The 26502-nt window shown below is 41.8% G+C and overlaps 1 protein-coding gene across 2 annotated transcripts in view; it reads right to left on the reverse strand.

Moving 5' to 3' along the window:
* SLC38A6 (solute carrier family 38 member 6) overlaps window positions 1-26502 on the reverse strand; it is a 72069-nt gene that overhangs the window by 44795 nt on the left and 772 nt on the right. For both annotated transcript variants that reach the window (XM_075532080.1, XM_075532081.1), the window contains exons 2-4: window positions 25485-25615; window positions 19944-20017; window positions 2095-2147 (exon numbers count right to left, since the gene is read on the reverse strand). In XM_075532080.1, coding sequence (XP_075388195.1) covers window positions 2095-2147; window positions 19944-20017; window positions 25485-25615 — 258 coding nt within the window. The remainder of the gene's footprint in view (window positions 1-2094; window positions 2148-19943; window positions 20018-25484; window positions 25616-26502) is intronic.

The following is a 26502-nucleotide window of genomic DNA, read 5'->3' on the forward strand; positions in this document are numbered from 1 at the left end:
CTTGCACCAAAGTCAGGAGGAATTAGAACCCTCTATTCCAGTGATCCTCAACCTTCCTGATGCACTGTGGTGGTAAACTCCCCAACCATAAAATTATTCTTGTTGCTACTTCATAACGGTCATTTTGCTACTGTTATGAATCAGGCAACCCCTGTGAAAGGGTCCTTCAACCCTCAAAGGGGTCATGACCCACAGGTTGAGAATCACCACTATATTCCAATTTACCACACAAATTCAACTTAAAAGAGACGCTTAGTAACAGATCTCGTTCATTTTACCTATGGACATCTTTTACATGCTATAGATATTAGATAGCTACTATTAAAAATAAATTGGATTTCTCCTCTATTAGCATATTGCAAAAAACAAAATAATAACAGCTTAGTAATCATTATCTTTCTGGTATTTGACAGAATTTAAGCATTTAAAATCTAGAAAGGCAGGATACTGATTTGTTTATTTATCAATCAGTGTCTACACATGGCATTTACTTTGGTAAGTGAATAAATAAACTCATGAACTTGTAAATAAAGTTAACGTCTTCTTGATTATGAGAAGAATGATCTCATATATCATATCCATATGATTTCTGGAAAAAAGAGCAGTTGAAACCCAATTGTGGAACTGAGGACGAGATAGAGAACAAGCAAACAAACAAAAGAACAAGCTCCTGATTCAGAGTTTGCTCCCCCTCTAGTGAACCTGCCTACAAAGCATTGGGTGCACAGATTAAAATGATATTGCGACTACACTAGTGCTTCAGGTAAAGGAGGCTTTCAACAATCTTCCAATAGCCGCCCTTGAGACTTTATTGTATACAAGGAATACAGAGCAAATGTACTGTGAAATAATGACGAAGACAGTGATAAGTCATGTTCACAGATGATCATTTTAATTGACCAGAGATTGTAAGTATTTTTTCTTCTTCCTTGGATAAACTAGATGCAGGAAATTACTTATTTTACCAAACATCCTGATCTTTAAAAAACCTGAAATTGTTTCAAGCAATGACTGATAAAACCCTTTACCCTCAGATAAGGCGCCCAGTGGCATTGTGGGTTAGGCATTGGGCTGCTAACCTCAAAGTCAGTGGTTCAAACCCACGGATGGAGAAAGAGGAGACCGTCAGTTCACATACAGATGTACAGTCTTGGGAGCCCTCTATAGGGTCACCATGAGTCAGAACCAATTTGATGGCAGTAGGTTGTTCAGGGACTACCCTCTGATAACACATCTTTGTTTTGTTCAGATTTCAAGGTTATTAAGGTCCAAGACGTAAGAGGACATGGCATAAAATAGAAACATTCCCTTTCGTACTCGAGCTGTTAGCCACAAGGCTGACTCAGGTTCAAACCCACCAGTTGCTGTCAGAAGGAAGACGCTGACTGCTCCCACGTGGATTTCGCAGTCTCGGAAACGCTATACAGAGTTGTTATGAGTCAGAACTTATAGCAATGGCTTGGGTTGGGTTTAGTTTGGTTTGGTTTAGTAAACTATCTATAATAGAGAATCCAATAAATAAACTGTATTTCCTTATTCTGAGCAGGAGAAGCAGCAGAATTTGAATATGGGGTTCTAGAATCTGGTACTGCCTTTAGGTAAATGGGGACAAGCAGGGCCTCAATGTCCTCACCTAGAATTGTGGAGACCATTGGGTAATCTCCCAGCACTGTGGAACTACTAATTGAAATGACTTTCTAATTCTCAGTTTCACAAATAGTCCGGTTATAATTTTAATCCTGGGCTGATTATTCATCTGTCTTTATCAGGATTTGCTCAGAGAATACCAAGTTATTAGGAAAAGCTCAAAATAGGCCATTGGTACTGCTTTGAATGTATGTCGTTCCTCCCCAATAGGGTAAAATAGACTAAAAGATTTAAGTGCTGAATTAAAGGTATTAATGTATTTTAGGAAGGGCAAATATTGCTCCCATCATTCTCTTTTTCCCCCATTTTACTTTAGGTTTATTCCCATTTATTGCTCTCTACGTTTATACCTTTTCCCTTAACATGTGGGGTGGGGGGTGGGTGGGGGGATTGGGGGTGGGACGTAAATTGAATTTTGGACAAAGTAAAGAAGAAAAGAAAATTTACCTTTCCAGGCAATCCAAATGCAAAGAGTCCAAGGTCTTCGTAAGATGTCACAGCTGTTAAGAGAAATGATCATTTTCACGTTGCATATAACTATTTGACTGCTAGGTCTTAAAGAGAAAATCATTCCACTATTAGAAACTATGTATCATTCTTATGATGCCATTCAATGAGGACTTGTCATAACCCGAGAAAAGAAAATTTTCCCTCACATGTTCCAATAGAAGTAAAAGCAAGAAAACTCTTACTTAATTGGACATTTTATATAAATATCTATGATAATTTTCTGCATTAAATCTTAACTTTCATCCCAAATTAAACCCCAGAATGCCTACGATTTTCAGATGTCTTTGTAGACCAGAAGTCTCTCTTTTTATGCATGCCTAGTGGTTTTCATTCATTTTTAATCGCCAAGGATACTATGTATGATGGTATTACACAGTATCTTGTATTGTCGAAGCCTCTGCCTCAACTGCACATATTAGTCATTATTTTCCAGCTTGCTAACCAGGAGTTTCTGATAAGGCTGTCAGAATTAACATACAATTTAGTCACCAACTACCATCCATACTGAAGGACTGCATTTAGTATGGATTACAACTCAATGTAAAGAAAACCAAAATGCTCACAATAGGTAGATCAATAGGTAACATCCTGATAAACTGAGAAAAGTTTGAACATGTCAAGGATTTTATTTTGCTTGGATCCACAATTATTGCTCATGGAAGCAGCAGTCCATAGGTCAAAACACATGCATTAGGAAAAATCTGCTGGACAAGACTCCTTTAGCGTGTTGAAAAGCAAGGATGTTACTTTGAGGAGCAATGTGCGCCTGACTCAAGCCATGGTATTTTCTGCTTCCTCCTATGCTTGTGAAAGTTGGACACTGAATAAGGAGTTCAACTGAAGAAGAATCCATGCGTTTAAACTGTGGTGCTGGAGAAGAACAATGAAATTACCATGGACTGCTACCAGGACAAACCAATCTGACTTGGAAGAAGTACAGCCAGAGCGCTCCTTAGAGGTCAGAATGTCAAGGACATACTTTTGTCAGGAGAGACCAGTCATGCTTGGTAAATTGGAGGGGCAGCAAACAAGAGAAAGGCCCTGGATGGCACAGTGGCTGCAACGACGGGCTCAGACATAGGAACAATTGTTGAGGATGGCGCAGACCGTGTAGTATGCCCTTCTGTTGTGTATAGGGTCGCTATGGGTCAGCACCTAACAACGACAACTATGCAAACTGACCCACCTGGCATCTATTTTTCCGTTAGCTAGTAAGGGATAATTATAAATTTGTGATTTCTCTCGGGCATACTGAACTACCAAAAGTAGTGTAAACATTTTTATTATTAATTTTTCAAATTCCTAGTTGCTTAGTCCTTAATGTAGGAACAACTGCCTTTTACAGTTAGACTAAATCTAAAGCAAAAGCGACCACTTTCTTGAGAAACGTGTAGATTTGTGTTTTATGAGGATACAGTCTTAGGATGGGTTCCAACCCGTTCCAATGTGAAGGCTATCTAAAACCTGCACAGAGTGCACTCCCTTCGGCTATCACTTGAGCGGTCTCCTATGTACTGTTGATCATGCAAAGGCCTTCAAGTGTGCGGATCTTAGCAAACTATGGAGAGCCTTGAGAAGAACGGGGATTTCAAACACTTCATTGTGCTCAAGTGGAACCTGTACATGGATCAAGAGTCAGCTGTCCCACAAAAATACTTCGTGGTTTAAAATCAAGAAAGGTGTGTTTCGGGGCTGTGTCTTCTTGCCAAACTTATTCAATCTGCATGCTGCACTAAAAATCAGAGAAACTGGACTATATGAAGAAGAATGGGGCACCAAGTTTTAAGGAAGGTTCATTGACAACCTGCGATATGCAGATGACATAACCAAGCTTGCTGAAATTGAGGAGGACTTGAAGCACGTGCTGATGAAGATCAAAGATTGCAGCCTTCAGTGTGGATTACAACTCAATGTAAAGGAATTCCAAATCCTCATGACTCAGACAATAGGAAACATTATGATAAACAGAGAAAAGATTGAAGTTGTCAAGGAGTTCATTTTGCTTGGATCTATAATCAATGCCCATGGAAGTAGCAGCCAAGAGATCCAACAATGCATTGCACTGGGTCAATTTGCTGCAAAAGGCCTCTTTAAAGTTTGAAAAGCAAATATTTCACTCTGTGGATTAAGGTGCACCTGACCCAAGTCATGGCATTTTCAAGCACCTCATGTGAGTGTGAAAGCTGGATACTGAATAAGGAAGACTGAAGAAGAATCAATGCATTTGGATTATGGTGCTGGTGAAGAAGACTCCAAGTACCACGGACTGCCGAAAGAACAAAGTCTGTCTTGGCAGATGTAGAGCCAGAATGCTCCTTAGAAGTGAGGATGGCAAGACTTTGTCTCACATGCTTTAGAACTGTTGTCAGGAGAGACCCGTCTCTGGAAAGAGACGCCACGCTTGGTAAAGCAGAGGGGCAGCCAAAAAAGAGGACGACCCTGGATATGATGGATTGACATCGTAGCTACTACAATTGCTCAGAGAGAGACACAATTGTGAGGATGGTGCAGGACCAGGCAGTGGTTCGTTCTGTTGTCACAGGAACCGAGTCAATGGCACCGACCACCACTAGTCACGAGCAACTCCACCCTCACAAAACAGGTCTTGCACCCAATGCAAGTCTTCACTGGCAATGGTTTCTAAAGCCTAGCTAAGTAGTTAAAGCCATATAACGAAGGTACAACATAATTTTAGGGATGCCCATTTTTCCAGGCTAATGGAAAATGATAGGATCGTGATAATATTCATGATAAAACAAATACTTTTATCCCACAATAAGTAGGGGATGTATTTTTTTCATCATAAAATAACATTAAATTACCATATATACTCGTACAAAAGCCGAGTGTTTCAGCACATTTTAAATGCAGTTTTTGTGGTAAATTAGGTGCTTCGGCTGATAACGGTCAGCTTATACTCGAGTACATATGGTACATTTCATCTCATCTATTTAATACATATAACAATGAAATGGTTCGGAAAAGCAACAAATTGAGTTGTTGGCCTAGTACTAACAGCAGTTCTGCTGGTAATAACAAGAGAGTAGCCAAGACCACGTGCATAATCCTATAGCTTGAAAAGTGCTTGCCCTTAAATTGTTTATAATCATAATATGATGTGTATACTTAGCAAATAGATTTTAGAGCAGAAAATTAAGAACTCAAAATTTTTCTTCTATGTAAAATGTCTAAACATTTCTTTCTCAAAATAAGCATATTTAAAGTGAACACACTATAAAAATTCTTAATTTTATGAAATGGATCTTTACTAGTTCTACTACTTTGTTTTACTATTCTGCCATAGAATTGAGTGATGATGTTACACAGGGGCATAATTTCCTATTTTTATCAGTTCATTGTCCTGGTGTGTGTGTGTGTGTATACATACATATATACAAATATATTGAGAATTTGATTTTGTCATGTTCATATTATGTTTATAAAATAGACCCCGGCCTATTATCTGTCACTGTGCAACATGAAACTCAAGAAACATCACTTCATTTTAAGCAACCTTCTTTTGAGCTAGTTAAATACATCTACTCTTAATAACAAAAACAAAAATCAAATAAAAAAAACTCTTATAAAAATTTACAGGAAAAGTTTTTATTTCAGGTTGCCATATGAGAATATACAAAATACCTGCTTTTACAATGATCTATTTTACATTCGTTTCTTAGGCAGTGAGTATATTTTTAAGACAATAATCCATCGCCATCTAACAGATTCAGACTCAGGGAACTATATACAGTTAGCAGCAGCAAACGTTCGGAGCGTTGTTTTCTAGTTTTGTAAACATAGATAGCTCTACCGTGGCAAGCTCCCAAGGCAAGAGTGACAAAAGTTAGCGTTTAAATGGAGACTGCGTCCAGCACTCATATCCCAGCTCTCTTCGAAATCAGGATGTTTGGCTAGTCATGCAGCTTCGTCATTGCCAGCCTTCCACTTCTCTGTTGTCATAAAGAGAAGTACCTTTCTAGGTCTGCAATATCATGACTATAAATCATGGCTTTTGGCTTAATATTGAGGCCTTACTTGAATAAACTAGGTTCAATCAATCCAATGCTGTAGCTCACCAAAGTTTTCCGGATCATTTTGATATGTAACTAAAAAACCATCAATGAAATGTACACTTAAAGTTCTTTTTCTATCAATTGGGCAAGTTCCTAAAATACTAGCAATCGTGTAAATTGGTACTGACTTTTTAAAATGTTATTTGAATCAGGAGTCTTTCGGTTGTCAACCTTGGGAACTTATATCTTAAAAAATAAGACTAAAACTAAATTCAGAAATAAATCATTACATGCAAAGATACACATCAAGACATTATTTACATTAAAAAAAACCCAGAAGTAATCTGAATGATCAATAATGTAAGGAGTTAAGCTATAGTATGTACATCTGTTGGTATTAATAGGTAGCCATTAAAAGTATGTTTTATAATAAACATGAAAAACGCCAATATTTTTACATAAAAAAATTGAATCCAAAATTTCTTTTTTTCCCTCCCCTTTGATTTTCTTGGGGGTCGGGGAATAGCCTTTTTCAAATATTCTATAACGACTATAGTGGGGTAATGGAAATTCACTTTTAAATATCATATCACTTGAACAATTCCATTTCTCCCACCATACAGTTTAAATGCTTTATTTAAGCTGAAATTTTTGTTTTCTCCGGTATTAAGTAATGGAAGTATTACTTAGTCTAACAACATGCAATATAGTCTACCCTCTGATATGATTTTTTAATACCTTATTTATAAAGCAAGAGTCCCATCCCCAACCCAGAGATGCCAAAATAAGAAGCAGTGATCATAAATTGCACTCACAGCATATTCTTATAGAACAGGGATATCACTAATTATGAAACTTATGAAATTAATTCATTCTTTTATAAGAATTCATACAAGCCATGCCTGCATCATCTCCCATAACTAAATAAATGAAAGCAATCGTTAGCAGTCTATTTTAAGAAATTATAGTTTGGTATTAAAGAAACCATTGCTGTGTTTTCAGGGCACAGAAACACTGTAAATCATAATCAAGTAAGTTGAGGAAAATTCCTCTTTGTGCACGCCCCATCAAGACACACGGCAGAGCTGTGTTGGCTAGCCCAAGAGTCTGGCCTCCACAGGAACCATTGGGAGAGCTGCTTTCCATGAAGTAGTGGAATATTTCCAGCTAGTTAAGACAGTGTTCTGTCTGCTTTGCATTTTTTCCTCAATGAAATAGGACAATTAATAAACTCTGGTACAGTACAAAGCCCAAGTTTCAGCAGCAGCAATATTATCTTTGGATCAGGATTGAGGGACATAAGTTATTCAAATATAGTTCAGCTCTCAGAAAGCTGGCCATTTGGAATGTTCCCTTATTATTTTAAAATTATTTTCCTTCTGTGTTTTCCATCATTTTCCCCTCACTTTGTTTCCTCCCTGAGAGTGTCCAAGAAGGTCATTCTCTGATTGTCTACTGTGTAATTTTATGGCCACTTCTGATCTATTTTGGTAACATATGTAGGTGCCAGGTTACCAACTAAATGTGGCATAATTTGAGGGCATTTGATACAGTAAAAGAAAACAGAGGAGTATTTTCCTTTCAAGTGGCTCAAAGTTTGTGATACTGAATGCACAGAGAAGAATCCCCACACAATACTTTGCTCTGCAGTGAACAATATTTATAGAAATAAATCCAATAATTGCAATTCAACTTTTAAACTCAACCTGAAGATCAAACATGAAAAAACTTAAATATGATGATAAACCCAGAAAGCAAATATTATCAACCTTGACAATGCAAAGAAACAGAAAGCAGGCTATGGGAAATGGAAGGGGAGAAGTTGGTGACAGGAAGAATTTGTTCTTGTTGCTGGTGGCAATGGACTGACTCAGAGTGACCCCATGTGACAAGAAGAGAACTGCCCCCAGCCTAGCTGGGTTCTTGCACGGAGAAGTGGTAGCAGGACTCCTGAAGAGAGATCATGAGACAGAGCAGCAGGCTTCCGGGCCCGTAGAATGAGTAAAGCTGAGTGCATGACTCGGAGGGCTGGCTGGCTGAGAGTGGAGTGACCTTTGGGCACTTTTTTAGGGCCCGAGAAGCCCTATAACATTGGCCCAAGCAGGGTAAAAACCAAGGAAGCATGTGGCTGAGAGGCTGAGAACCAGAGAGATGTGCTGATGACCGAAGAGGTGCTGTTGTGAACCACAGTACTGTACCCTTAATATGCTCTGATCATGACTTAACTTCCCCAATAAACTCCCATATTCATGAGTATTCTCTGTATGTTCTGTGTGGCCATAGCAACAGATTATCAAACCTAGCAGAGAAAGAGCAGTCCATGGGAGAGATGGTTGTCTGAATAAGATAAAGGAAGCTGGAAGGTGGACACATACCTGACTTCTGTCTACAGTTTTCACGATTGGGGAACAGTCTCATCTTTCCCCTGCAAAGTGGCTTGGGTGTTTGAACTGTTGACTTTGCAGTTAGCAGAGCAATGCTTAATCCACCATACTGCCAGGCCCCTTCCTTTGTACCTTACCAAAATGAAACTCACTGATGTTGAGCTTATTTTAAGTCATAGAGACCCTATAAACCAGAGTAGAATTATCTCACTGGTTTTCTGAGGCTATAAATCTTTATGGGCGAAGAAAGTCTCATCCTACTCCTGAGGAGTGGCTGGCGCCTTTGTACCTTAGATATTAATAATATTACACTATTTTTGGAACCTCAAATACAGTATGTAGTATAATTCCTCTGTATGTGTTGGAATATTCTTTCTTGCCCGGCTTAATAAGCAAACCCCTCAGTCGTGCAGAGTATTTACTGACTTTCACCCCCAACTCTGGGCAACTCATTCCCTCCTATGAGCTGTCTCCACACATTGCACATGTTCAAAATGTTACACTTAATCCACTGTGATAGTTAGGTTTATTGTGTTAACTTGGCAATAAGAACATGTGGGATTAATAAGGTTGCAGTCTGACTGGAGGGGAAAGAGATAAATGGATAGGCAAGCCCTGCCTCTCGCTCTCTCTTGCTCTCTGGTGATCACACTAGCATGCGGCTGCCTTAGCTAGTTCACTGCCTCAACTTGTGAGCTACACTGCCCATGGGACACCCAACCCATGGATCATGTTGCTATAGCTTTAGGTTTCTTCAAGACCTGCTTCATCATGCTACTGGTATATATATATCACTTGAGCTTGGGACTGTTGGATCCTGTAGTCGGGATGACGGTAGGTGACCTGCCCTGCTGTTTGCTGCCTGTGGCCAGACTACCTGCATTGCTCTAAGGAAGACTCAGCTGTCTGCTTCCTAGACCTTAGACCCAGCAGCCCTCTGTGAGTTGAAGGATTTCCAGTATATTAACTGTTCCACGGAGGTGAGTTGAACTGAGCCCTCTGTACTGCTGTGTGGACTAATTAGCTGTTATATTCCTTCATGCTGTATATATCTATTCATATATATATACATATATTATATATAATGTTAAGTGTCCTAGCTTTGTTTCTCTAGAGAACCTTGTCTAATACACACACTAAATTAAACTTAGGCATTTCATGCATTTATTTCTCATATTAACTAAGAGCTTTTTCAAAGAAGGAACGGGTTCTTATTTATCAATAGGTAAGTGAATGACTCATTATCCTGAATTGTTTAACTAGATAGACTTTACAGTCTACTTGTCTAAAATGAAACTTGTGTTTATTTCTAACCAACTCCTCCTACTGTGTTACTCCCTTCGTTGGCAACACTATTATTAACTCAGTAGAGTAAGTTAGAAACATGAGTTACTCCAGGTGTCTCTTTCCACACTGAGAAGAGAGTTTCGTGATTCAGTCAGTCATCACCTCTTCTCAATTACTATTCCTCCAACTTTCTTAATTTAGCATTTTCTTTTATCATCACCTCTTCTCAATTACTATTCCTCCAACTTTCTTAATTTAGCATTTTCTTTTATGTCCCCCATTACTGCCTTGGTTGAATTCTTCACTGTTCTTAAACTTTTGTAACAACCTGGCTGTTGTTAAGCTAATAATTACTGTTTGTGATAACTGGAGGCAGACATTCAAATTAGAGGACCCTCCTTCAGGTAGAAGAGTAAGAAAAGAGTTTCCTTCCTGAGGACAAACCCAAAGGCAAACATAACCTGGCCAGCTGACTATGCCCTTGTAAAAAGGACGACCTCAATTCAGAGGTTACTCTGAGGTCTGCCCCTCTAGTTGCCATCCTGGGAGTTCCTTTCAACTCTTCCCAGAGCTAGCACCCCTGTTTCTTTGTAGTCCCTAACTTTGTCAAAGGGTATCCGCCATTGATCATTCAGAAAGAGCACAAGGGAGATATTTTTTTTTACTTCCTGAATGTAAGAAATGCCATTGTTCTACTTGCAATTTAAATAATACTTTGGTTGGGTATAGGATTCGATATTAAAGTCATCTCTACAAGAATTCTGAAATTGCTTCTAAGAAGCTTCTAAAAATTATGACATTTGATTCTTGGTAGAAGACTTTCTTCTGTTTCTCTTCTCTGCAAGCTTTTTGGATATTTTTATTATAACTGGGTTTCTGATTTCTCACATTGACTTGTTTTATTGTCAATTCTTTTACCACGATTATATGAGGAGGTACTCTCCCTGCCACCGCCCGCCACCCCCCACCAATGGAATTGTTCAAAGCTATGTATTTAAATGTTTTTTACAAACAACCTTATCACCTTCAAAGTACTATCCATTACACTTAATACATTTGCAAAATCTGCAATTCCATTCTTGGAAACCTTTTTTCAAACTCATCTGTTTGGATGGATGACAGCACCTTTCTCATTTTTTTCTTCACCTCCTCTATGTCATCAAATCCCTGTCCCTTCATGTCCCTCTTCATTGACAGAAACAAAAAGAAGTTGCACAGAGTGAGGTCAGGCAAGTAAGTACATGAGACAAGACAGGCATGACAAGTAAGTACATGAGATAGTTTTTTGCCAAAAACTGGTGCACTGAGATGGCTGCATGAGCAGGTTGTGGAGGCAAAACCAGCCCCCAGGTCTGCCACAAATCAGGCCTTTTTTGTCATACACAGTTAAACAAAAATTTTAGAACCTCTAAATAAAAAGCACAATTAACAGTCTCACCTGGTGGAACGAACTCCAAATGCACTATCTCCCTCAAATAAAAAAAAAAACAACCAAATGAGCATCATCTCGATCTTTGATTTCACTTGCCAAGCCTTTTGGAGACAAGGTGACAATGGCGTCTTCCACCAGTATGATTCATGTTTGCTTTCAGGGTGGTAAGAATAGCATCATGTCTCATCCCCAGTAATGCCCTTGGGAAAGTAGTCTGGATTGCTTCATAGCTGTTCTTTCAAAACATGGCATGTTTCCAATCGATGCTTTTTCTGCTGGTCAGTCAGAACCAGAGGCACAAATTTCACAGCGACCCTCTCATTCCCAAATCTTCCATTAAAATTCGCTGAACTGAACTCATCGGTAGCCCAGATAACTTCCCCTCTCTTCAACGGTCTGCCATCAGTCCCTGAGCACAAGTAAATGAATCTTGTCAACATTGTCATCTGTTCAGGAAGTTGATGGAAGTCCAGAGCAAGGTTTGTCATCAATCGACATTTCACCTTTTTTGAAACAAGAAAACCACTCGAGTTTTCCCCAGAGCACTGTCCTTGCAAGCTGTGTTCAACATCATAACCGTTTCGGTAGCATTTTTCCCAAGCAGGAAACAAAATTTCACAGCTGCATGCTGTTCTCTTAAATCAGCCACCACAAAAAAACAAGGTTTGAGGGAAACTGCTTTTATGAAAAAATTCACTGTGACCAGAGAGGACCTTCCCAGGTTAGGGCCACTGGTGCACTAGCTCAGAGCGAGTGGCTGGATGCTGCCTGTGGGGAAATGATACCTATGAACGCTCCACCCAGGGGAAGTCTTTAGGGTTGCTTTCTTTTGGGGGGGTCTGGGGGGGGTTGCCCCTCGTATTAGATACAAAGAAGTCTCTTTCCATTTAGAAGGTAATTTCCTTCTGCTGCAGAGACTTCCCTTCTATTTTGCTGCTGGCCGTTTCTTGTACTGCTCCATTTGTCTTTCCCTGTGTGAAATTCCTCTCATTTGGATGTTGGACCTTCTGCACTAATCCCAAATTTTCTATTTTCAAGCTTTCCCACCCCACTCTCTTTAATTCTAAGGAATTTCCTGAACTTTTTTAATTCTACTACTCAATTAATTCTAATTTTATTTTTAATTTCTACTACTATTATTATGTAAATGTACCCCATTTTATAACTTCCTGTTCTCGTGTCAGTATGCAAAATCTACTTTTAGCTCTCTGAGGTTATTCAATATAGATATTTTTTAACCAAAGTTTTCATCTGCTTCTTGAATTTATCTGTTTCCTTTTATTCCTGTGTTCCTTTATCGCTTACCTTCCTTCTTTTATTGTTATAAGCATATACCATTCATGTTAACGGTTTTCCTCAAGTGTCTGGTGAGATTAGGCTATCTGTTGATTGTCCAGTCAGTGTAAGACACTGAAAGGCTAAGCAGAAAGCCGCTCTATGGGCATGACTAAGGCTTACTGAACGGCAGGCTAAATTACATGACAGTCAGGAGGAATTCAGAAGTTCCTTGGAGTAGCCTCAATTCTTTGTTGGTACAGGTATTTCTTCTTGGACCGAGGAGATTCCATAGACAGCATTCCTCCAATCCTTTAACTTGATGTCAGCATTCTCAGAACTCAGGAGAAAGGAGGCGGGGATTCCCATCAGAGAGCTGACTTCTCTTAGTGCCCGTGTTTTGAGCAAGATGACCGGCTCTTTCTCTACCTACTATCTCTGAGTCCAGAGTAACTCTGGTTTACCGTCTCCCAAGAAGAAAAGTCCAGACTTCTGAGAAATCTGGGAGAGATGGTAGCACAATGTAGAGGAAAGTGAACTCCGGAGATACACTGACTGGTTTGAGTATCGGCTCTTCTACTGGCTAGCTGTGCAACCTCCAGAAAGTTCCTTGATCTCTCGGTGCCTGCTTCCTACTGTCTAAAATTGAGAGAATCTTATCGCATAAGACTTGAGAAGCTTATCTCAAATCATGATCAGTGAAGAGAGCATCAAGCACACAGTAGTAACCTGATGGTTAGCTTTAAAGAAAAACAAAAAAACCCTGAACTGATGGTTGCAGTTAGATTTTAGGTCAACTTGAAGATGCAAGGACGTGTGGGGGTAGAATCAGGTCCGGCCTGACGACGTCTTCCTTGGGGGTGTGGCCTTCTTATAAGAAACTGGGAACCTTCAGCTCTCTCTGCCACGTCACTTTCCTGCTGGCTGAGACTTTACATGCCTCCAAGGGTGGTCGCATGTGGGCTGCCCAACCCTGAGAGCTGCCACTGCCCTGCCATGTTTCCCACTGACTTTGGATCCATGTGACTCTGCTCCCACCAGCCTGGGATCTCCCAGCTTCCTCTTCTGCATCACCAGCCTACAGTGACAGGAGTCTGAAGAGAGCTCTGGCTTGTAGACTTGAGTTAGACTGGGCTGGGATACCTTCGTTATGTTTAAAGCTCTTTCTTATACATATATGAGTGTCACTGGATTTGTTTCTCTAGACCAGGGGTCCTCAAACTACGGCCCGCGGGCCACATGCGGCCTGCCGAGGACATTTATCTGACCTGCCGGGTGTTTTTGCCCCTTATGTTTTTTTTATTTCAAAATAAGATATCTGCAGTGTGCATAGGAATTTGTTCATAGTTTTTTTTTTTAAACTATAGTCTGGCCCTCCAACGGGTCTGAGGGACAGTGAACTGGACCCCTGTTTAAAAAGTTTGAGGTCCCCTGCTCTAGACAATCCAGCCTAATACACTGATAGAGGAAATGGCATAATTGTGTTTCCTATCTCAGACCCACTTACCAGATAAACATATGTTCATCGGGGCGCAGTGATTATGGGTTGAGCTGCTAGCCAAAGGAACAGCAGTTCAAAACCACCATCCTCTCCACGAGAGGAAGATGAGGTTTTCTACTCTCATACAGATTCATAGTCTCAGAACCCATAGGGGCAGTTCTACTCTGGTCTACAGGGTTGCAGAGAGTCAGAATCGACAAGCTGGCAGTGAATTTTTAGATTGTTTATTTAAATTTTAATTTTCTCCTTTCTTCTTTGAAATCATATGGTACACACACGTTAAGATTCAACACAATTAAAATTCCCAGTGAGTAGTTATGGTCTATACTGCATAGTAGCATTTAGAAATCTTTACAAAGTTGAATGGTGTTGCCCCAAAGTGTGAGGTACAGGAGACATGAGTTCAACTGGTTGGTACCATTCTCTGAGGCCACGTGAAAGCTAACGAATGGAATGGTGAACGTAGTTGAACATGCCTCTGGGGTATCTATGCAGAGATCCAATTACATTGTGAATACTCGAATCTAGAGATTGGATTGGAATCATGAGCCCATAGATTTTTGTTAAGTTATGAAAGTTTACAGTGTTACTCAGGGACAATGTATTATAAGCCTGGCCAAAGAAGAACCCTTCAAGGCAGAGACTGCTGCATGTTTCTCTCTTTCTACCTGAGTAACAAAACCCACTACCACCTGTAATAAAAATGGTATTTTCCAAGCCCCATTGCAACCATTTGAATTAAGTACTAGAAATAGGTTGCAATCGCATTAAGGAGGGAGGAATCTCTTTAACTCTACTGTTGGGGGAACGGCCTGCCTCCTGGCTTCCCATTAAAGCAGCAAGAAAAAGCCTTAATAAGGGGACTTGGAAGTGGGTTACCTCTTCTCTCTCGACTCCTTTTGCTTACTGGACTTTCCAGATCGGGGTACACAATAATTCCATTTCTTACTCATACAGGGGTACCATATGGGACCTTGCTGGCCCCACTTCTACATCTGTTCCAGGTGGGGAAGGAACGAGATCTCTTGAGTGTAGCACAAGAGGATAGACTGTGGAACAACTGCCCTCTACCAGTGTCCACCAGTGAACTCTACCAGTCACTCTGTCTCTTCCTGTGTGAGTGAAGTGTTTACCCACTGACTAACACAGCTTGTGTGGCCTGTCACTTGTCAGTGGCCTCGAACAGTGGTACAACATCTGCTCATTACAATGTGGAGGTCACAGCTGGAGTTTCAGAAGTCATCCTGGAACTCAAGGATCGGCGGTGTTGGGGGAGGGCAGGAGCAGGGCAGCACACATGAATGTTGGAACAGAAATACTGCCCCTGTGATGCACCCTTAATAACACTGTTATACAACCATACCAGTTACAGATTGCTGACGTCAGGTTCTTTTTACTGAGAAATGATTTATCTTGTTCAAGCAACTATTTTCTGGGTGTTTTAGTCTATTGCCTTTTCTAAGGCAATAGTTGAAAGAGACAAATGATAATGGTAGAGATCGTTTATTGAACAATTATTACAACTAAGCCAGGCTTGGGTTATCTGCATTCTTTTATTTACTCTTCAAAATAGCCCTGGTAGCTACTGTATAGATAGGCTTAATTATCATCCCCATTTCTGATATTTGAAAAGTGAGGACCAGAAAGCTTATGTACCATTTTACAATTAACCAGCTACAGAGTTATTATTATTATTTTTTACAATTAAGGCTAAAGAGATTAAGTCCTTTATATGTAACTTCAGTTCTCAAGAAAACTACCTATATATCCCAAACCCTGCATAGGAGAATTTCATAAAAGAGACCCGTCATTTTTAAAAAGACAAAACGTTCTCCTAATCTTTTACCTTCAGGCAAATCGATGGAGATATTCATGTGCAAAGGATTATGATAATCTTTCTTTTGACCACTTAATCCTATCTGAGCATATTCATTTAGTACAATCCAATAAACTAAGGGGAAAATTGGCTACACACGATTCTCTAGTCTTTTGCTGCATTGATTGTGAAAAATAAAAAGCCTACCTCCACAGAGAATCTCACAAGGACTGAGGGGATTCAGTCAACAGAAGACGGGTACATCAGTGAGTGTGAAGGAGCATGAAGAAGTTAGTCCATGGACCCAAGGAAGCTGGGGAAATCAAAGGAAAAGAGGAAAAAGAGAAATCGTTTTCACTTTATAATTCCCCAAGGTAACAGACAGAAAAGAACACCAGATGAGTCCAGAGCTTTAAAGCTAAATATAGACCAACTGACAGGCAGGAAAAACAGGAATACTACCTGCAGATTTCCACCAACTCAAGTAATCATTACGCCCAAATAAGTGAGATGAATAAAGCAAAAGTGTTCACAGAGACAAAATTAATGAAAATCTTAATTTTCATTAGCATCTATAATTAAAAGAACATCTACAGTTAAGTAAGTATTTCACACACACAGAAGTGAAATGTCAAAATATGTCTTTCAAAGGCCACTCAAGCCTCGGGATCTACAAATACACTCACCAATGCATTCATCGCTGGGAGCCCTGGGAGCACAGTGCACACTGGGCTGCCAACCTCAAAGTCAGCAGTTTAAAACCACCAGCAGATCTGAGGGAGGAGGATGAGGCTGTCTACTCCATGAAGATGTAAAGCCCTAGAAACCCAGGGGGCAGGTCTGCCTATTCGAAGGTCTTGATAAGTTGCAATCCACTCCATGGCAGTGAGAAGGCTATCATTCCTGAATTCAGGATGCCATGGTGAACACTTGTCCCTTAATTGTTTCCTTGTACTTGTACTTGTCTGTACGTCCACCCAAGTCCATTGAGATCAGAGCAGAGCCCTGCCCAGGAGGGCTGGCTAGGCCCAGCTAAGTCAAGCCTATATTCGTAAAGTAGATGGCCAATGAAAACAGTTCAGGTTATTCACCACGTGGAGATGAGAGAACCAACTCTGCCTTTGCACAAGAAACATCTTGCGGGCTTGTCTATAAAATATCCTCCTACAGAGTTTTGGAATGAGAATCCCTGAGGTTTATAAATCTGTAACTACAAGATCTGTAACTGTTTCTGAGGCACAAGCAGGCTTTAGAAAATCAGACTTGTGCCGTGGTTTCTTTGTTTGTTCTTTAATACTTTTGTTGGAGATCTTACAGCTCTTTTCACAATCCATACATCATCCATCGTGTCCAGCACATCTGTACATATGTGGCCATCATCATTCTCAAAACATTGTCTTTCTACTTGAGCCCTGATATCAGCTCTTCCCTCCCCCACCCTTCCTACCTCATGAACCCTTGAGAAATTATCGTCCTCTGTCTTCCTTCATCCACTTTTCTATTATTTGTCCCCCTGGGAGGGGGTTATAGGTCAATCCTTATGATCAAGTCCCCCTTTCTCCCCTCCACCTTCTCCTTATCCTCTTGGTATCTCTATTCTCATTATTGGTCCTGAGGGGTTTATCTGCCCTGGATTCCCTGTGTTTCCAGTTCTTATCTGTAGCAGTGTACATGCTCTGGTCTAGTCAGATGTGTAAGGTAGAACTGAGGTCATGATAGTGGGGGGGAGAGAGGGGTGGGAGGAGGAAGCATTAAAGAACTAGAGGAAAGTTGTATATCTCATTGGTGCTATACTGCACTCTGACTGGCTATCTCTTCTTTGTGACCCTTCTGTAAGGGGATGTTCAATTGTCTACAGAGGGGCTTTGGGTCTCCATTTCACCCCATATACCTCCCCCAATTCACACTGATATGATTTTGTTCTGGGTCTTAGATGCCTAATACCTGATCCCATCGGCCACTCATGATCACACAGGCTGGTGTGCTTCCTTCATGTTGCTAGATGGTGGCTTGTTTATCTTCAAGCCTTTAAGGCTCCCAGATAGCGATAGCCGGGCACCATCAGCTTTCTTCACCAAATTTGCTTAAGCACCCATTTTGTCTTCAGCGATCGTGTAGGGAAGGGGAGCATCACAGAATGCCATGTTATTAGAAAAAAGTGTTCTTGCCTTGAGGGAGAACTTGAGTTGAGGCCCAATATCCATCTGCTGCCAATGCAGTGGTTTTAGAACTATTTTTAGAGTCCTGGAATTTTCAAGTGGTACCTTTGGGCTACCCTGTCTTGTTTTGCCAGAAAAGTCTCACTTTAATCTGTATTATGTACCTGCTTAAAATCTAAAATATCGTAAGACAAGTTAAGAAAAAGGAGACTTCGTCTACCTTAGAACTGAATCTGTCACTCTCTGAAGCCAAGCTTACTGCTGTCCATTCGGATTCACAGAGACCAGCAGGAGATGCCCCATAGTTGTTTCCAAGGCTGTAATTCTTTACAGAGGCAGACTTCCGCATCTTTCTCCAGCAGAGTGCCTGGGGGGCTTGAGCCACAGATCTTCTGGTTAGCAGGCAGGTACTTAACTCACTGTGTCACCAAGGGCTTCATCCAACCTCTCCTTGCAACCAGTTCTTCATCCCCATCACCTTCACTTGATGCCATGCAGATTTTTAATCATTAAGAAGGCTTTGCGCCTTCTTTTGTACTAAACCAAAACCAAACTGAACTACCAAACTCACGGCCATCAAATTGATTCTGGCTCACAGTGACCATTTAGAGCGGAGCAGAACTGACCATATGGTTCCTGCAAATCTTCCCAGAAGCAGATTGTCTCATTTTACTTCTACGGAGTGGCAGCTTGGTTTGGCCTTTGTAGCCAGGGCCTTTAACCACTGCAATATCAGGAATGTTTTCTTGCACTAACCCACCGCCATGGAGAAGATTCTGATTCAGTAACACTTTAAGATGGCATAGAACTACCCCCTTTAGTTCACAAGGCGGTACTTCTTCATGGGAGCAGACAGCCTCATCTTTTCTGCAGAGGGGTTGGTAGGTTTCAACCACCAGCCCTGTGGTAGGTTTGAACCACCAGTCCTGTGGTTTGAACCCATGGCATCACCAGGCTTCCTTTCTTGCAATAAAACTCCAAAAAATTTACTGTCGTCAAGTCACTTCTGACTTAAAGTGGTCCTGTAGGGCAGAGTAGAACTGCTGTGTAGGTTTCTGAGGCTATCAGTCTTTATGGGAGTTTGAGAAAGCCTCTTCTTGCTCCTGCAATGCGGCTTGCAGTTTCAAACTGTTGACTCTGCAGCTAGCAGTCCAACGGATAACCACTACACCACAGAGACTCTTTACAGTATAGTACGGCTAAATAAGAGCTGTATGCACTTGTTACAACTCACAAATTCCATTTAAAGACGCAGATAGAACAGCTCTCATTTATAACCAGGGCAAATTGTACTTATTGCAACTTAAAAGACCTTACTCAATACATAGGTAAATTGCATACTAGAGTTCCAAATGGAAAACACCCACCCAAACATGTTGTATCAAACTGCATAGACTCCAGTCATTTAGAAGAAGAAAAAACTACTTTAATCCAGACTTACAAGTAAATACTAACAAAGCAAATCTAGCTTAATTCCAAAGTTTTGCAACTTCCCCTCCTACACGCCACCTTCTGCCACCTTGACTTCTGACAGAAGAGGGCAGGGGCAGTAGGATTAAGCCCGGGAAGGCATTCTTGAGAAAATCATCGCCCAGGATCCGACTGAATGCCTGGCTGCCGCTTTCCCATGAGGAAGGACAGTAGATATCAAGCACCTTCTGGGAGCTCACCAGCTGACTCTGGGCCAGACCTCTGTGCGTGTGCTACTGAAAAAGGCAGGGGAGGACACCACTGTCCTCCTCCCCTTTGGTCCTAGGATAATCCCCCAGAGGCTTAGGTCTGGATGGCCTGACCTTCTGAAATTCTCCATTCCAACACCCAACAAAACCATCGAGTTGACCACAGACACGCCAGCCTGTAGCAGATACACTCTCTAGCGGCTGTTTTACCACCTCAGCCGGCATCGTGGTTTCACTTACCTGTGTGAACACACATACTAAGCAGGAGATGGACTGAGTAAGAAGCCAGGAGAGCAACCATCAGCAGCAAGCAACTAAAATGGCAAAGGATACAAGTCAGGATCCCCCACGCTTCAAACATCCCACCTTCATTTTGTACCTCACTAGAGGCAGATGGCCTCACAATCAGATGATCACCACTGCGCTGATGCCCACTCATGGAGAACCCGTGTGACAGAGGGGTCCCCCAGGGGCCCTGATAGCACATGCTTGAGCGGAGTGCTGCTATAGGGCCGGCTAGCAGTCAGAAACCACACACCCCTGCGGGAGAAGGATGAAGCGGTCTGCTTCCTGAGAGAATGCAGAAAGCCTTGGAAACCCTACGGGGCACGTCTCCTCTCATTTATGGGGTCATGGAGTCAGCTGCAACTCGATGGCACGCAAAGTATTTTCAATGGCTGCCTTTTGGGAAGTAGACAGCCCATCTTTTCCTCCAAGGCACTGCAAGCGGACTGAAACCTCCAACTTTTTGGTTAGCAGCTGCGCCATGATCTTCAAAGAGAGCCCCAAAGTATGCTGATTTTGTCTTGCCTTCAAACTGACTCACAGCCATCGAGTCGATGCAGTGAGTTCCCGAGACGGTAACTATTAGCAGTAGAGAGGCCCAGCTCTCTCCCACGGAGCGGCTGGTGGTTTGCACTCCTGTCCTGTAGATAGCAGCCCAGGGTGTAAAACCTATGCCAAGGCTCAGGCGTCATTTTTATTTCTGAAGTTTTAAGATCAGGAAAATGTGGGTTATATTGAAGCGGCACAATAACATCTGTGATCCTAGGATTGTACATTATATCATCCACATCCAATGAGGGAATGGTATCAGAGCTTAAACTGTGGGATTCTGATATGCCGGTGGTTCTGGATGACTACAGGAGCCCCAAATGTATGTGCAGGACCCCGTGATTGCCCTCAGACCCTGACTGAGGGACGGTAATAACTTGAATGCCAGATAAAAAACACTACCATCGAGACTGTAATCGATTTTAATGATACATCTGACTTTAATGGCTACACTTGTCATTCAGTCTCCCCTTTGATACACTTTGTACTTAATTTGTTTTTTTAATATTCTCTGGGTTTGACTTTTTTTCCATTTGGTTTCTCTCTCTCGTATTTTGCCATTGTTGGTAGACTTCTTGACTCTTATGTATTTTTGTTTTTCAGTATATGAAACCCCAAATGGATGAATCTATCGAGATCAAACTAGAATAAGGGTAGGCCAGCAGGGCACGGCAGTGGAGGTGGGGGAGCGCATGGGGAGCTGGTATCAAGGAGTACAAGAAGGAAAAAAATGTTTTGAAACTAATTGTGGTAGCAATTATACAACACTGCTTGATATGACTGAACTATTGACCGGTATGATGTCTGGATTAGGTCCCATGGGAGTTACGTAACTTCACGTCACCTTAAAGATGTATAAAAGTGTAGGGTGGCATTCAACCTGTCAGTCAGGTCACAGCCTGATGGTACCCCCCTTGTGGGCGTGGCCTTCTCAGAAGGAGGATATTGGGAACCTTTCTCTCTCTCTGCCTTCGCCTCCTGCTGGTTGACCCTGATGGCAGCCAGATCCCTGGAGATGCAGCAGCACCATTGTACCCACACCCACGTCTGTGCCCTTTCTGCCCTCCGCATCGTTGCATGTGGCTGCGGGAGTCTGAAGAAGGGCTTGTGGACTAGTCTGGGACTGGGCTGGAATATTTCCCTGATATACAGTTACTTCTTGACATAAAGCTCTTTTTCACACAGATATGTCGCTGGATTTGTTTCTGGAGTCAACCCGGTTTAACACAGGTCCTAATAAAATACTTTGAATTAATATATATGTAAATGGGTGAATATCAATAGTAAAATAAAAAATAAATTCATCATAAAATGAAATAGTCCTAAACGAGAGTCCATACATATTTCATTTAAGGTAAGCTTTTCATTGTGAGCTGAGTGAGGTATATAGAGTAAGTTGGTTTTCTATTCAAGAATTCATAAATCTTTTGCCTCATGCTATTGTTTGTAATGACAACAGTGCATTGGCTTGTTTCCCACTTTGTTACTCTTCTCTACTTGCATTTGTCCTTCTTCTGTACCTTCTGAGGCTCATCCCAGAGCAAATGCTACCCCTTTGGTTGCTGATGGTGATTGTTCTAGGCAGTGTGTCCTTCCCTCACGTTACTGATACCTTTTAGGCCTAGCTCCTGTCTCACTGAAAGTTCAACACTGAGGTGACCAAGGGCTATGATCTCAGGGTTTCTCCTGTCTCCATTGGACCAGGAAGCCTGGTCTTTTTGTTTTTTTAATCATCATTTTGAGTTTTTTCCTACGTATTTCTCTGATTCTATCTAGGACCCTCTATGGTGATCCCACTTAAACTGGTCAGTGGTGGGAGCAGAGTACCTCTAGTTCTTCATACTTTAGACTCATTGTGTCCATGGGTCTTAAATTTTTTTCATTCTTCTTTGCTCTGAAGACCAACAGTAGCATTTTAGATGACCACTAGAAACCCCTGACCACTACTGACAAAAGCAGAATGTAGAACATTGTCTTTTGAACTGTTATGTAAAATGACCTTGATATCCCAAGACTATAGTACCAAGCCTCTAGGCCCAGTGACTCTTTCCCTTAGTGCTAAGAAGTGTATATACCTTTGCTCCCTATTTGCTGTGGTGGCATCATGGGTTACCCGTTGGACTAACTCCAAGGTTAGCCGTTCGAATCCACCAGCTGCTCCTTAGGAGAACGGAGTGGCTTTTGACTACCATAAATAATGAGTCTTGGAAACCCACAGGGGTAGTTCTAACCTGTCCCACAGGATCAGGTTTGAATCTGTACCGACTAGATGGCAGAGGTTTGGTTTACTAAAAAAAATGGGAGTTTATACCATGTGCAAATATACATAGAAATACCACCTCCCAGATCTATCTATGGGAATAAAGTCCCTTTCACCTACTCATCCTGCCTGTCTGCCTGTGTATCACTCAGATCACCGTCTTATGTCCAATAATGCAAGTGATAACTCTCCTGCACATCTCCGAGTCTTCCGAGTCTTTAGGGCTATTGTGTTGTCCAGCCCATTGTTTATATGTCTTTCCCCTCTCCCAAAAACACATATGCCAATTATTAGGAATCCTGGTGGCACTATTGGCTAGCTACTGGGATAGTAACCCCAAGTTTGGTGGTTCAAGCCCACCAGCTACATAGGAAAGGGAACATGCTTGATGGGAGTCTTTTTGTTTCTTCCATAAAGATCTGCAGTCTTGGAAATTCTTTACAGGGTCACTACGAGTCCAAATGAACTAGAAGGTTGATCTTGGTTTATTGTCTAGTTAGTGACCTCCTCTCCCCTCCATCAAAAAAATGTTTTCTTCTCTTGGTGTAACCCTTTCTTTGACTTTTTATATTAGTGGACTCAGACAACAATTTTCCTAATGTGACTGACCTACTGTCACTCAGCACAATGTCCTCTAGGTTCATCCACATGACATCTTCCTTGGCTTCTTCATGACTACCGTAATTAAAGTTGCATAATATGCCATTATATGTATGTACAATCACCTATACATCCAGCCATCTACTGATGGGCACTTCGGCGTCTGTCATCTCCTTGCTTTTGCGGGTGATGCTGCAGTGAACACGGTGTGCAGACGCTCTTCTTTCTTTAGGACAGTGAGGGACTGCTGGCTCAGATGGGAGAGAGCAACACACCCTTTTCCACGGTGGGTCCGTATAACGGTCCGACGGCAGTGCTTGAGAGCTCGGATGGCCACGGTCCAACGGCAGTGCTTGAGAGCTCGGATGGCCCCACACCCGTGCCTGCATTTTTCTGTCTCGTTGACCCTTGCTCAGATTACTGTAGTGAAACAGTATCTCAGCGATGCGCTGATTTGCATCTCTCTAAGGGCTAAGGATCGTGAGCATGTCCTCTTGCGGTTGTTGTCTTCATGTGTTGTTGTTTGGGAAAGTGTCTACTTAGCTCCTCTGTCCATTTTAAAATTAAGATTTGTCTGTCTTTTTGTTGGTGACAAGTTGAAGTTTTCTACACATTTTCACATTAGTCCCTTTTCAGATAGGCCATTGTTCAATATTTTTCCTCCAGTCTTTTCACTCTTTGCGAGAGTCGTTTGATGACCATGAGTAAATTAACTTTGAGAAAGTCCTAATCATGTAATATACACTCAGCTGTTTGTATATTTCTGTGAATTTTAAATTTCCTGGTAGGCTTCTACAAACAAAACAAATACAGTATTCATTCATTCTCTTAGACATACTGCTTGCCAGGGGCTACCGACCAGGTCCTGTCTTACAGGTTTTCAGAGTTCAGTAGAGCTTTAAAAACAAATATGAAAACATTGTAACAACAGAGTGACTGCACAACATGCTAACAGACAAAGCAAAGAAGCCCTGTGGCACACTGGGTTATGTGTTGGGCTGGTAACTGCAAGATCAGCAGTTTGAAACCACTGCCCCTCCCTGGGAGAAAGCTAAGGCTGTCGACGCCTATAAAGATTTACAGTCTCAGAGACCACACGAGCTACTCTACTCTGTCGTTTAGGGTCGCTGTGAGTCGCAGTCAGCTTGACGGCAGTGAGTTTGCTTTTGGGGGATTTGGAATATACAAAGCACAAAAACCCAGGCATGTCTTTTGTGGTGGACAAACTGGCATCATAACCAAGCCTTGGAAGATGAAATGGAAAAGTCAAGAGAATAGGTGTTGAGCCCCCAAAAGGAAAGCAGGATTATTTATGAATAGGAGGCGACGAAGAGGAATCAAAGGATTTTATGCTTTATGCACCTTCTTAAAAGTTCTGTTCATGAGTAGCCTGCCTGGTGACTTTAGTTCATTTTAGCCAAGGCTATGAATTGAATTACGTCCTCCGCAAACGACGTGTTACAATCCTCACCCTTGTAACTGTGGGTACGAACATCTTTGAAAACTGGGTTTTCTGTTATGAAGGATGTGTTCTGAACCAAATCACTTCTGAATGAGAAAAAGCAGATTCGATAGGAAGCAAGCACAAGGGGCAGGGGTGGTAAGGAAGGGATGCAGGTAGCATGCAGAGGGAAGAGACTCCACCCCAGGGTAGGCGGAGCTTTCTCCTGTGACCAAACCAAAACACCCACTGCCATCAAGTCAATTCCTACTCATAGCGACCCCATGCCCTTAATTCATACTTGTAGCCTGCATCTGAGAAAACACATTTCTGTTCCGTAAAACCAGCCACTTGTGGTACTTGTTACAGTAGGCAATTTGATACAATGACTTAGCCATTTCTTAATTATGTAAGAGCTACAGATCAAGTTTCGACTTTTAAAAATCCGCCATCCTTAAAGAAAATGATAAAAAGTATTCAGTAGTGTTCACTCCACAAGGAAGGCAAGCAAGAAAACGCTACACTCCTAAAAATAAGGTAACTAGAAATTACAGACTACCGTTTTACAGGGCCTGACTCACTCTTTGCCTCTCTGTGTACTTCCCCGTGGGGGTGGGGATGGGGAATAGTTAAAACAAAAACTCACCTAAATCCAAGGATGCCAGTATTCGCCATAACAAAAGCTAAGCCAAGGATGCCACTTCCCATGATAGCGTTCATCAAATTAAACACAGAGAAACCAAAGGAAACACCTCGAGGTCCCTGGGCATGGCGTTCCTGGAAGCACACAAGTGTAATCCTGTTAAAACGTTTGGATGGGAAATGTCTGGTCAACTCATTGCAAAGTTCTCTTGCCACCAGCCAGGCAATGTGACGCAGGAGTGTCTCAATTAGCATGGATTCTTTTCTTTTCCCTCCCCACCTTTCACCTTTCTTTTTCTCCAACTCCAGGCATACTTGAGCTTCCTAAGAACGTCAGCAGTACAGAGACCAGGTAGACCTTAAGGAAAACTCATGACCAACCTTATGACTGCAGGAGATAAAGATAGGACAGGAATGAGGGGAGGCAGGAGTGGACGCACAAAGGCTGGAGAATGAAGTCAGCTTGAGGTTGCTGGAATAAACTACTGCTCCCCAAATATTAGGATTGCATAACCAACCGCTGGTAGACCTCACTAAATTCGTCCAGCTGATGGGCAGTTAGGAACAGAAAAAAGAAACGGAAGCATATTGCAAGGGGGAGGGGAACGCTGTCCACGGGCTTCCTCCAAAGAGCATTTGGGAGCAAAGTCCTAGAAACTGCTACTGTCCAGGAATGTGAGGTTCTCTGCATGTTTTAGAATCAGAGAAGTGGTATGCACACATTAGGCCCTCCACTCACTCCCTCATCGATAAGTATCTCTGTAGTAAGATGTTTGTAGCCCCCTCAATGATTAAGGCAGAAAAGCAAGTCTCGTGACTTTTGCAAAGATCTGCCAAAACTGGTAGTGGAAAGAGGAAGCCGACAAAGAGGCTAACGAACAGCACTGAGTCACTTGAAGCCCGGGCAGCTCCTCCAGTCCTGACCCCAGTCCTCACTGAGGGCTACATCTCTTTCATCCAGGTCTGCACCTTTTCTTTTTTTGTTTTAAATCATATTTTGGGAGGCTCATACAACTCTTAAC

Source organism: Tenrec ecaudatus, chromosome 14 (genome assembly GCF_050624435.1).
Source record: "Tenrec ecaudatus isolate mTenEca1 chromosome 14, mTenEca1.hap1, whole genome shotgun sequence".
NCBI lineage: Eukaryota > Metazoa > Chordata > Mammalia > Afrosoricida > Tenrecidae > Tenrec > Tenrec ecaudatus.